The sequence below is a fragment of the Balaenoptera ricei genome, chromosome X (assembly GCF_028023285.1).
Source record: "Balaenoptera ricei isolate mBalRic1 chromosome X, mBalRic1.hap2, whole genome shotgun sequence".
NCBI lineage: Eukaryota > Metazoa > Chordata > Mammalia > Artiodactyla > Balaenopteridae > Balaenoptera > Balaenoptera ricei.
In genome coordinates this window covers 123,464,792-123,477,585 of record NC_082660.1, presented here as the reverse complement: position 1 = coordinate 123,477,585, position 12,794 = coordinate 123,464,792, and the positions used below count along the sequence as shown (strand labels likewise).

The following is a 12,794-nucleotide window of genomic DNA, read 5'->3' as shown; positions in this document are numbered from 1 at the left end:
TCAGTTAAAACTTTCCTTGATACAGTGTTTTGCATTATGCTGGAGGTTCTTACTCCTTGATCATCAGAAACAGTCTCGCGAGGTGCCCATTTATACCCCCAGAGAGGTGAAAAGAGGCAAGTGTGAGTGAACCTTGACTTAGAATGAAGAAAACAGCTACGAAAATGCCAAGACTTCTACTTATCTGGCTTAAACTCATTTCTTATGAGAAAGCATTTAAGTGCTAACATAGATGACAGGGATAAAGTTGCTATCTACACTGATGTTTGATATTCAAATTTATTTTAGATACAAAATGCTTTCGGCCTATGGGATAACTTTCCAAGGAAATAATGCCAAATTCCTTCATGATTTTTTAAATACCATATATCTATGCTGACCATATTTAATATAATCTAACGAAACATTTTTTTCTGATCCAGCAATTTATTTTCTATGAAAAGCCTGATGTATGAAATTAAATCATGTTTAATTATACATTATTTAAAAGGTTATAAGTATATTCTAGTTCCATCCTTCTGAAAAATCCATCCCATGTGGATTTATTTTCTTCTTTTCTTTAATAGTCAGCATCCAAGCTTCTCCCAGTCTCTGTCATAGTATTTTCCCAAGGGTCCAAGGAAAACTCACTTCTCTCTCTTGCACGTGGTCAGCTTGTTTCTACCCATGAGTGGCTGACTCGTCTGGCAGAATCAGTTGGGGGAGGGGCACTGCATTCTGGACTCAGGGCTCAGTTACTACCAGCCTTTTCCCTCCAGTGATTCAGATTTTGAAGTGCTGTGCTCTCCATGAAACCTTTCTTAAAGACAGAATAGGTCAAATTGCTCTTGGGCCTTCCAGATTATTTGTGTCCGTCCCTCCTCCCCAACCAAACACATGCAAAAACAGCACTTTTCCTGAATAGACCCATTGCGCCTCTACTTATATGTTAATTTGCCTCCAGGTTAAATTCTTGTCCCGTGGTTATAGTCTGTTTCATGAAGTCATTGTTGCCTCTGATCAGTATTGCTGTTGTTTGTCTTGGATTGTAATCTCACTGACACGATCTGTCTCTCATAGTGACATGCAGATGGATTCTGGATATTTAGGAATTAACTAAATAAAGGCTTATTTGGCAATTCAGACTTACAAGAAAAAATTGAATATTCTCAAACTTGAGATACTCTTGAACATACAGAATAGGAATATTTTCTTGCATAATCACAGTACAGCGATCAAATTTTGTACATTTACGAATAATGCAATAGCTTTCTAATTATCTGCCATCAGTATTCGGATTTTGTCAATTGACTCAATCATGCCATTTATATCATTTTCCCCCCTCAGCACAGGATCCAGTCTAGAGGGTCGGGTATTGCATTAAGTTGTCATGTGTCTTTAGTCTCCTTTAATCTGTAACATTTCCATAGCCTTTCTTTGTCTTTTATGACACTGACATTTTGGAAAAATACAGTCATTTTTTAAATAAAATATTCACCATTTTGAGTTTGTCTGGCATTGTCTCATGATTAGATTAATCTCCACATGACCAGCAAGAATACTGCATAAGTGATGTTTCCTTTGGGGGGTATCACATCTGCAGGTAGATTAGGTCCATCTGCCCCTCATTGTTGGTAAGGGTTTTTTTTTTTTTTTTTTTTTTTTTTATTTTATTTTATGGCTGTGTCAGGTCTTCGTTTCTGTGCAAGGGCTTTCTCTAGTTGTGGCAAGCGGGGGCCACTCTTCATCACGGTGTGCGGGCCTCTCACTGTCGCGGCCTCTCTTGTTGCGGAGCACAGGCTCCAGTCGCACAGGCTCAGCAATTGTGGCTCACAGGCCTAGTCGCTCTGCGGCATGTGGGATCTTCCCAGACCAGGGCTTGAACCCGTGTCCCCTGCATTGGCAGGCAGATTCTCAACCACTGCGCCACCAGGGAAGCCCCTTGGTAAGGGTTTTGATCACCCCGTCAGAGTGTTGTTGAATTTCTCCAGAGTATAGTTACTTTTTTCCCTCTTGCAACTAGTAGACAATATGTGGGGAGAAAATTTAAAGCCATGCAAATATCTTGCTCCTCATCAAAAATTCCCCATCCAGTTTAGCTTCAAAGTATGATGGTTGTGAAATGCTGATTTTCATATCTCAGTGTAGGTATGTCATGGAGTTGTAACTGTTTCAAGCCCATCAATAGGAACAAGAGTACAAATCATTTTGAAGAAGCTAGGAAAATGTCTATCAAGAATGCTGTTTGGGGGAGTTCCCTGGCGGTCCAGCGGTTAGGACTCTGCGCTCTCACAGCTGAGGGCCCGGGTTCAATCCCTGGTTAGAGAACTAAGATCCCACAAGCTGTGCGGTGCAACCAAATAAATAAATAAACAAATAAAGGGGGGTTTTCAAAAAAAAAAAAGAATGCTGTTTGGTGTTTATCTATTTATTGGGCTCATGGCTTCTAGTTTTTAATTCATTACTGTTCTTAACTGTTTTGGTGTTTCCACCTGACTGCTGTGTCCTTGTGACATGTCCAAACATTTTGATCACTTCTTTACTTCCTGGCATAAAGAGATGTTCCAAACTAATCTTATTCCTACTCTGCCTCAGCCCTGGAACCAGCCAATTTCCTGCAAAGCCCCGGTTTCTTTTTCTGGGAAATGATATTAAAGACCAAGATCTGGGTGCTAGGTGTGCTCATTGCTACTGAAGGGTCTTTGTTTCTAGAACCATTCACCATAGAGCTAGGGAATATATATGCATGTATATACACGTATATATACTTCCATACCTGTCCATATACACATGCCCTTACATGTACATAGTGATCTTTTATAAATCATCAGTACACACTGATGTCTAGCAGGTTAAATTTTAACAGATTAAATTGATTTCTGTGAATAAAATAACTGAAGACATTTTCCATATGTGCAATTTTTCCATATTGATGTTCTTAATTGCTAGCATTTACTACAAAACTTGATTATTGAGGGAAAATGCTTAATAATCTATATGCTTTTAAGACTTTTTCTCCCCCTTATTTTTAGCTCGTGAGTGAAGCTGAACTTCTTTTAAACCAACAAGCAGAGTTGGCAGATGTAACAGGGAATATAGCTCAAGTAAAACAAAAAATTAAAAAGTTGGAAAACTTAGATGAAAATTCTCAGGTAAGATTACATTTTAGATGTTCTCTATATTTATGGAGTATAATAGTCACATTTTGATGCTTTTTTTAGTAATATAAACCCTTATTATGATTAATCTCTCATAGCAACAATCTGTATAATTGGTTCAGTAATATTGGTCTATATTCTGTTTTGTTCAATGTGGGCCTGAGTTGACTCTGCAGTTATGTTATGTAGTTGTAACTGTTTCAGGCCCACCAATAGGAACAAGAGCATAAATCATTTTGAAGAAGCTAGAGAAATGTCTATCAAGAATGCTATTTGGTATTTGAAAATGATGGAACATAACAACATAATTCCTTAAATAACCATCATTTGATATATGCAATTGAACCAAACATAGATTCATACAGATAGATCTACTTAGCCTTACCAGTTGTGTGACCTTGGGTAAGTCGATTTAAGTTTTCTAAGCCTCAGTGTCCTCATCTATACATTGGGGATGTGATGACCTACTTCTCAGAGTGATTGTGAGGATTTATTTAGATGCTGTAGATAAAACACTTAGCACAGGGCTTCCCTGGTGGTGCAGTGGTTGAGAATCCGCCTGCCAATGCAGGGGACACGGGTTTGATCCCTGGTCCGGGAAGATCCCACATGCCGCGGAGCAACTAAGCCCATGCGCCACAACTACTGAGCCTGTGCTCTAGAGCCCACGAGCCACGACTACTGAGCCCACGCGCTGCAACTACTGAAGCCCGCGCGCCTAGAGCCCGTGCTCCACAACGAGAGAAGCCACCACAATGAGAAGCCCACGCACCGCAACGAAGAGTAGCCCCCGCTCACTGGAGCTAGAGAAAGCCCCGTGCGCAGCAACAAAGACCCAACACAGCCAAAAATAAATAAATAAAATAAATAAATTTATTAAAAAAACAAAACAAAAAACACTTAGCACAGTACCTGGGATATATGGATATATGGTAAGTACCCACAAGAGCCAGCTATCATTGTTCTGCTGATCTTAAAGCTTGGACTCATGGCTTTAATACTCAGCACATTCTAGCTTTGCTCTCCTGTCTCGTATGTGAGAGCAAGGCCATTGTTTTTAAGGTGTGTTCTCAGCAAACAAATAGATTTATGGGTGTACCACAAGCATCTAAAAACCAAAATTGAGAGGCAGCAGTTGTGGTGCCCAGTTCTGAAATTGTGCTTGGAGATCTTTGTGATCATGGGGCAACTTACAAATCTTTATGGTATAGGAGAAAGAGAAGGCAAACTGGCTTGCAAACTAGGGAGCTTTGAATTTTTTGTTTGGTTTTGTTTTGTTTGTTTTCATTTTGTTTTGTTTTGTTTTGAATAATTTTTAGTTTTAATTGTGGTAAAAGACACACGACATAAAATTTACCATCTTCACCATTTTGAAGTGTACAGTTCACTGAGTGTATTCACGTTGTTGTATAACAGATCTCCAGAACTTTTCCATCTTGCACTATACTGGGTGGGGTTGGGGGGCGGTCAGTAGTTGATAGAGTAGAGGCTAGGCTGCTGAGATCCCTTTGACAGGGAAACCCTGTGACAGTCACTTCATGTGTGTAAAGTACTCAGGTAGATGCCGACTAGACCGAATGGGATTTCCAAGACTGAAGTGATATGAAATCCCTTAGCTTTCACTTGGCTTTTGTGTACCTCATTTGATATATGCGGTTCTGTTCTAAATCTGTACATAGGGGCTTCCCTGGTGGCGCAGTGGTTGAGAATCTGCCTGCCAATGCAGGGGACACGGGTTCGAGCACTGGTCTGGGAAGATCCCACATGCCGCGGAGCAACTGGGCCCGTGAGCCACAATTACTGAGCCTGCGCGTCTGGAGCCTGTGCTCCGCAACAAGAGAGGCCATGGTAGTGAGAGGCCCGCGCACCGCGATGAAGAGTGGCCCCCGCTTGCCACAACTAGAGAAAGCCCTCGCACAGAAACGAAGACCCAACACAGCCAAAAAAATAAATAAAATAAATAATAATTAAAGGTGCTAATAATTTTTTTTAAAAAAGTTTATATCTGTACATACCAGGAGGAACAAATCTAATCTACATTCTGGGCAGGCTGGTTAATTTTCTGTTTCTGTGACCAGAAGTGCATGAGCTTCTGATGACATCACTGCCATAGCTAGTGACTGACTGGAGGCTTTTTTTGCAGCCAGCAGAAGTATGACAACAAACTGTATATTTGGCAATATCTGTCTCTGGTTCAACCAATTATGCTTGTTTAATTACATTCTTTTCTCCCCCTCTATTCACACAGAGATCATGCAGTTTTTGTTTCCCTTCTTTCTTAAAATCAGGACCTGTTAGCAAAGGCCCAGTTCGTGATACTACATGGACACAGGCTCGCAGCAAATCACCATTACGCCCTGGATTTGATCTGCCAGAGGTGCAATGAGCTACGTTACCTTTCTGATATTTTGGTGAATGAGATCAAAACCAAACGGATACAGCTCAGCAGGACCTTTAAAATGCATAAAATCCTCCAGCAGGTAGTGTCATGGGACATGGTGCATTTCTGAAAGAGAAGATACTTTTTTTTTTTCCTGGGTCCTTCTCAGAGGCTATGGGGCTAAGGTCTGGTATAGCTTTGGAATTAAATTTATAAGAAGTCTGAAGGACTGAGTTTGATTATCCTTGTTTAATCTGTCTACTTTGCAATATTCAGAGCAGGTCCAGTATTGTACGAATTTTGGCCTCTGTTCTGAATATTGACATGGTGGTGGCAGTGGCTTCCTCTGTATTTTCGGTCCATCTCTGTAGCCTCTGCCCTGGCGATAGTTTGCAATCAGAACACTTAAAAAAGCCCTGGGGGCATTTTGCTAAAGCCTGACACTCATTCCGCATTTCATAGTTACAGCAATAACAAACAGTGATTGAAAACTATTCCTCCATGGCTTGTGGGTCTGACCCCTTTGATGATTAGGCGGTGAAGAGAAGTTGTGATCGTGGCAGTGGAATGTAAAATAGGGGTATCACTTATAGGCATCGGATCTGAATGTGAGCATTCTAATCTGTACATCTCCTTCTCTGGCAAGGAAACTTTTATCCTTGTCCTTGGCAATCATTATGCATTTATATTACACTTGATATTTTGCAAGGAGTTTCATATTTCAATTATTGATTTTGGGAAAATAGCGTGCAGCTGAAGTGCTGGTGTTGAGAGAATGGTCAGACACCTGCTGCAGAATGAATTCCTCATTATGAAATGAGTGCAGCACTTCCCAAACTTGGCTGTGTGTCAGAAATACCTGTGGAGACAGAGACTTGTGGTTGCCAAGGCGGAGGGGGGGGTGAGGGAGGGATGGAGTGGAAGTTTCAGATTAGCAGATGCAAACTATTACATATAGGATGGATAAACAACAAGGCCCTACTGTATAGCACACGGAACTATATTCAGTATCCTGTAATAAACCATAATGGAAAAGAATATGAAAAAGAATGTATGTATATGTATAACTGAATCACTTTGCTGTACAGCAGAAATTAACACAACATTGTAAATCAACTATACTTCAATTAAAAAAAAAGAAGGGACCTCCCTGGTGGTGCAGTGGTTAAGAATCCACCTGCCAATGCAGGGGACACGGGTTCGAGCCCGCAGGGGACAAGGGTTCGAGCCCTGGTCCGGGAAGATCCCACATGCAGCGGAGCAACTAAGCCTGTGCACCACAACTACTGAGCCTGCATGCCACAGCTACTGAAGCCTACGCGCCTAGAGGCCGTGCTGTGCAACAAGAGAAGTCACTGCAATGAGAAGCCCACGCACCGTAACAAAAAAGAGCAGCCCCCGCTCGCCGCAGCTAGAGAAAGCCCGCGCACAGCAACGAAGACAACACAGCTAAAAATAAACAAACAAATAAATAAATAAATAAAAGAAGTACCTGTGGAATGCTGTAAAAATATAAATGCCTGGCTTACAGCCCAGAGCTACTGAATCAGAATTTCTGGGGGTAGAAACCAGATATCTTTTTTTTTTAACAGCTCTGAAAACAACTCTGATTCACAGAAGCCAGAGCTGATAAACACTCTCCTAAGGGACAAACATATTTCTTCTTTATTCATTCATGGTTTGTGCATGTGTGTGATTTGCTCACCAGGCTCGCCAGTGCTGTGATGAAGGAGAGTGCCTTCTGGCTAATCAAGAAATAAATAAGTTTCATTCTAAAAAAGATGCTCAGAAAGCCCTCCAAGACATCGAAAATTTTCTTGAAATGGCTCTACCCTTTATAAATTATGATCCTGAAACCCTGCAGTATGAATTTGATGTGATTTTATCCCCTGAACTCAAGGTAAGAGGCTTTTGGGGGCAAGTAAACAAACTTTAAAAAACTATAATTGCATTAGTGTTGATAAGAGTTTTACTGCTTCACAGGTAACTTTATATCACATTGCAATTACACAGTTCTCTTAAGGATTAGGGGTTATATCAGAGCCACTGTTAGGCGTCAAAGAATCCAAAGGCTTATGTTTGCCTTATAATGAAGAGTAATTTCCTTTCTGAGCTCTGACTGCAGTATTTTTAATTTTTTAATTTATTGTTTATTTATTTATTTTTTTTGGCCATAGGGCCAAAGGAAACCCATATCAAGAACACTCTACCCAAAACATCTTTCCTTTGTGCTGCAGTGACCACCAGCAGTTGCTCTGGGGACACAGATCTGGCTTTCCTACTCAGTTTGAGGATGAAGAGATGAGGGAAGGATCTGGGTCTTCTTGGGGAACGGGGAGCAGCGGAGGCTGGTGTTGGCAGGGGGAGAGAGCTATAGGTTAGTTCAGCACCACCCTGTTGCAGCTGCCGTGAAGCCCTGTCTCCACATTGTGGATAAGAGCATTTGTGATGCTATTTGCTGCTAAAATGTCTCATTGACTCTTAAGTTTGGAGCAGTATCTAAATCCATTCTTAGCTGCAGATCTGAGGGGAATGCCCCAGAAGATCAGAAACATGGCGATAACCAAGTGATTCTCTAGCTGCCTCAAATCATCAGTGGCTCTGAGGAGCCTTTTACAACATGGTGAACTATAGACTGTCCTGCAGGCTAAAATATAACAAACTACCGTGATAACGCTTAACTTGGTGGCTTTCTCGTACTAAACACGCCTTCTTTTCAGGCCTTGATCCCCTTTCAGCCAATGAAGGGTAAATCACTTTATGCAGTGACCTATTTCATGATTGCTTGATAAATTTCTTCTTCAAGTTGTTTTGGCTGAGACCTTCTGGTTTTATAACCATGTGAAATAATGCATTAATCTGTTTCCCATTACTTTCCTAAATTTCTTCTAGTTATATATTAAACTCTATATTAATTTTTTATCTGAGTCTGAGAAATGTAATAGGATTTGTAATGACCCCCATTTCAGAAACTATTTCATAGAACTCTTATGCAACCTGCAGGCTCAAATGCAGACCATACAACTCAAGCTTGAAAACATCCGAAGTATATTTGAGAACCAACAAGCCGGTTTCAGAAACCTGACTGATAAGCATGTGAGGCCAATTCCATTTGTAGTACCTGCTTCTGACAGTTTGATCAGATCTAGAGAACCATTTTTTTCACCTAAACAAGGTAGAGTATCTTACATTCCCCTTTTCTATCTCTTCTTTCCCTGCTATTTACTTTGTTACTCGATGTAAATACTGAACTTATTCTTCAGTCCCGAGAAACTGAAATTTTATTTTTAGCGTCCTTGGTCATGTACAAATTATATTGCACAAGGCAGGAGTTGTGATAGAGATTATCGTACAATAATTAAACATAGTAGTAGTATAGTATAGTACAGGATGATAAACATCTGGACGGAATTGCCCAGTCTTGCAATGAATATGAACATTATACTAGCATCAAACTCACCCTTTTCTTCAGCAGGTGGAGGAAAGCATATGAAACTGGTATATACACGCATGCATTTACCACTTCTTGGGATAAACTATTACTTGGTTCTTATAAGCTTCTAGTAAGTGAATGATAAGGTAGATAGATAGGTAATTGAATGAATCGCCTTTTCTAAATAGGCACAGGTAAATTGAATAGTTTCACTGGTAATTAACTGTTACAAAACTCATTTACTCACTTTAATCTTTGTAGACTAGTGTTAAACATGTAATATCCATTTCTGTTTTCTACGTTCTATGGGATAAAAGAATTATCCTCACTGTGGTGTTGAGCTACTTTGGAAATAAGATGACTATTGCCCCAAGGTTTTTCTTGAGCTGCCTCTGGGGCCTCTTAGGGGAAAGAAATTTGGCCTTTGGGGCCCTAAGTTAGTTGAGTGGGTGAACATGGGACTCAATTCGGTCTCTTTGATCTGAGAGAATCAGAGACTTCATTAATGATGGGAACTGCTTTGAAAATCAGAGAAAGCCTGAGCCAGGCATAATGAATATAAAATCCAGCTCAGCCCCAGCATGGATCAGATTAAAACGAGGTGATGAAAGCAGATAGCTAGGCTAAGATGATAAAAGTTATATAGTTAACAGTTATTAAATATAAAAATATACTCACAAGTAAAACCATGAACAATGCCATAAATAAATTATACTAAGAAGATACTGGGAAAAAGAATAAAAAGAACAAACAACCAATAGGGGATAAAAACCAACAGCTATGAGAATAAAAATAGAATAGGTTGATATTCCTAAGCAGGAGACAGAGCTCAGATTTCTGGCTCCATTCATGGGTTATGTGACCTTGGGCAGTTCACTTAACCTCCTTTGTTGGTTTTGCCTTGGTTTCCTTGTCTGTAAAATAGGAACAATAATACCTACTGATTTCAAAGTGTTGTTGTGAAGACAAAGTGGGAAAAAATTGTAGAATATAAAAAAATACTCAGTAAACTAGACTATTCTTTCCCTCATGACTAAGGCCTCTTGCTTTATGGTCTTCTAAAAGCTCAACTGCTCTGAAGGCGTTCCGAAAGCGGCATGCCTCGGGTTGAGGAACAGGGCTCTGAAAAGACTGCCCAAGGCCCACTCAAGGCCTTAGTCACTAAAAGTACATTTTGTTTTGTGTTGTTTCATTTTTTTTCTTTCTGATATTCTTATTTAATGGCGTTAACACTTTCTTTCTGCAGTGGGAGTTGGATACTCTTTCTTTCAAGCATGTAAACTTTTTTCAAAAGGTACCCATCTTTATTACTTTTCATCAGTACATTTTCTGAGTTTGTGTACGTGTGAAAAACCAGTTTGGCATCTAAAACCAGCAGCAATTCATTCTTGCATTCTGCCTAGGATTAACTTTCTCCTTTTTTTCATAATAAGCATCCATTATTCTCTCAATACTAAACTTACCTTGGAAAATAACTATATAAAAAGTAGATTATTCCCTTTCATCAAATGACCACTCATAAGACGAAAACAGGAAAAACAATTGGCCATGTTAAAATAAATCAAGCTTGCTTTCATTGTAGAGACTCTCTGTCACCCAGAATAAAACTATTTGTTGGGAGTAGCTTGAATTTGCCTCTGTTTAGAACTGCCTAATGTATTTATAAGGAAGAAAGCAGCTTACTGAATAAATGACATGGATGGATAAATGATTTTATCTGTTATCCATCATGGTTTCTAAATTAAATCAGAGCATTATTTATGCTACAAACACTGTTCATTTTACCTAATTGCTCTGTGAGTAGTGGGGATTCTAACAATCAGTTACAAATAATTCTTCAAGACTTTTAATTGCTAAGCCAAATATATACGATTTGGTAAAAAAAAGATTTGGTCAAATCAAGGCATAAGTGTTAATTTTTTATAAAATAAGTCAAACTGTTTTTTTGTTGTTTTTGTTTGTTTATTTTCATTAATTTGCATCAGATAGAATCTTGTATCTAACACAGTGCCTGGCACCTAGCAAGATGTAGTAACTATTTGCTGAATTAACATTTCATACAGAGGGAAGTTATGGGAGAACATTGTGTGCGAGGGGTCAAATGTGGTTTGAGCTCCCAGATCTGTAGCTCTAGTCTAGATCTTTCTCCTAAACTTCAGAGTCTGCGTTTCCAATTTGCCTCCTTGAATTTCCTATCGGCAGCTCAGTCTCAGCGTACCCCAAAACTGATGCCATTTCTCCTGCTCCCCTTTCTCACTCATTCCCGACCTCTAATCAGTCCAAAAAATCCACTTGTTTCCATCTGCCCTGCTAGCCCTCACTGCCACTTCCGGAATCCAGCCTAACAACCATCTGTTGCCTTGGCAACTACAGCAGTCTCCCTGTTTCCCACTTTCTTTTCTTAAATGCCCCTAGTTGTCTTGCCTTTTGGACTTTACACCTACTGTTCTCTCCTACTCCGCCATCATATTTCCTATCTCTAGGCCTCTTCCTTCAGGTAAGCTTTTCCTTCCTGCCTCTCCCTCCCCTGCACCCCAGTTCGGTCAGGTGTTCATGCTATGGCATAACAAGCCCCTCTTCATTTCTTCTCAGCTTTAGCGTCATTGCCTGTTTCCTGTCTCTCTTGCTAGACTATAAGCTCTGTAAGAGCAGGGACTGTGTGCAGTTCACGTTTGTATGCCCAGCACCAGACACAAAGCTTAGCAGAGAGTATAGGTGCTTAAGAATTATATATATATATAGTCATATTGTTAAAAGAATGAATACATCTACCTTGCTTTTCAGAAAAAGATGCATTCTTCATAAGTTGTGTATATATTCCTTTTTCACCTCTTAAAGTATTTGCAAAGAATTAATTAGTAAAACTAATAAGTAAAGCTCCCTAAGTTTCCTTTATAAGTATCTTTGGATGTCTGTGTATCAAGTTTCTTTAAGGTGATGGGTATCAGTATTTATTGAGAAATTGATTTTATATGGTAATTGCCACTAAGTCTAATTTATATTTATCTATTTACACATATATCGTGTAAAGGTAAATATTCCCATTTAGAATATATTTTTAAGTAAATGAAAGTAAAGGATAAGATTTAGAGAACTTAACAACAGAGTCTTTCCCTGAGTGGGCCTTGTAATGGCTCCCACCGAGGAGGAAAGGACAAAAAGTCTATTCCTTCCAGCAGCCCTGAGAATTAGGAGGCTAAACGGCCTAGTCTTTGACTGGACCATGCCCTGGGCTGTGGAGGAACGTCTGGACTCCTTTCTTAATAATACAGGGGCTCACCCTTTGTAAACAAAACAGAAAGATTAAACAGAAAGAAAAAGAAAGATTACGTAGGAAGAACAGAAAGATGAAAGCTTGGAATTTTGATAAAGTATTTTTTTTGTTTTATTTGGTTTTCTTTTAGCATTTTAATGTGCTTCAGAAATGTTGTTTTATATAGTGGTTAGAAACACGGATTCTGATAGTAGACTACATGGATTTGGGTACTACTTCTGCTTCTTGGACAAGATATTAAGCTTAGTTACCTATAAAATGGGGATAGAAGTAGTACTTATCGCTTAGGGTCGATTTGAGGGTTAAAAAAGAAAATGCACATGTAGGGCTTAGAATAGTGCCTGGCATGTAGTAGGTGCCAAATAAATGTCAGAGGCTATAATTGTTAGTTAAATTGAGATTTTTTTCCGAAATTCTTTTTGATTCAGTTAATCAGTGAGCTACGATCTGATTAAATGCTTATGTTATCAGAATGAACACTAAACCTGCAAATAATCATGGGTACTAACACCTAGCTTCGTGCTTGCTCGGCAATCCAGCAAATGTTTGATGAATGAGAGAATGGGTGAA

General features: G+C 39.5%; 1 protein-coding gene across 6 annotated transcripts in view; it reads left to right on the top strand.

Moving 5' to 3' along the window:
* The window catches only part of MCF2 (MCF.2 cell line derived transforming sequence), a 63,815-nt gene that overhangs the window by 23,932 nt on the left and 27,089 nt on the right, over positions 1–12,794 (top strand). For 4 of the 6 annotated variants that reach the window (XM_059909967.1, XM_059909972.1, XM_059909971.1 and 1 more), the window contains 4 exons: positions 3,012–3,131; positions 5,426–5,617; positions 7,226–7,417; positions 8,521–8,692. In XM_059909967.1, the coding sequence (XP_059765950.1) occupies positions 3,012–3,131; positions 5,426–5,617; positions 7,226–7,417; positions 8,521–8,692 (676 nt within the window). Of the gene's footprint in view, positions 1–3,011; positions 3,132–5,425; positions 5,618–7,225; positions 7,418–8,520; positions 8,693–10,196; positions 10,245–12,794 lie in introns of all 6 variants that reach the window. The other 2 variants (XM_059909966.1, XM_059909969.1) reach the window with 1 other exon arrangement.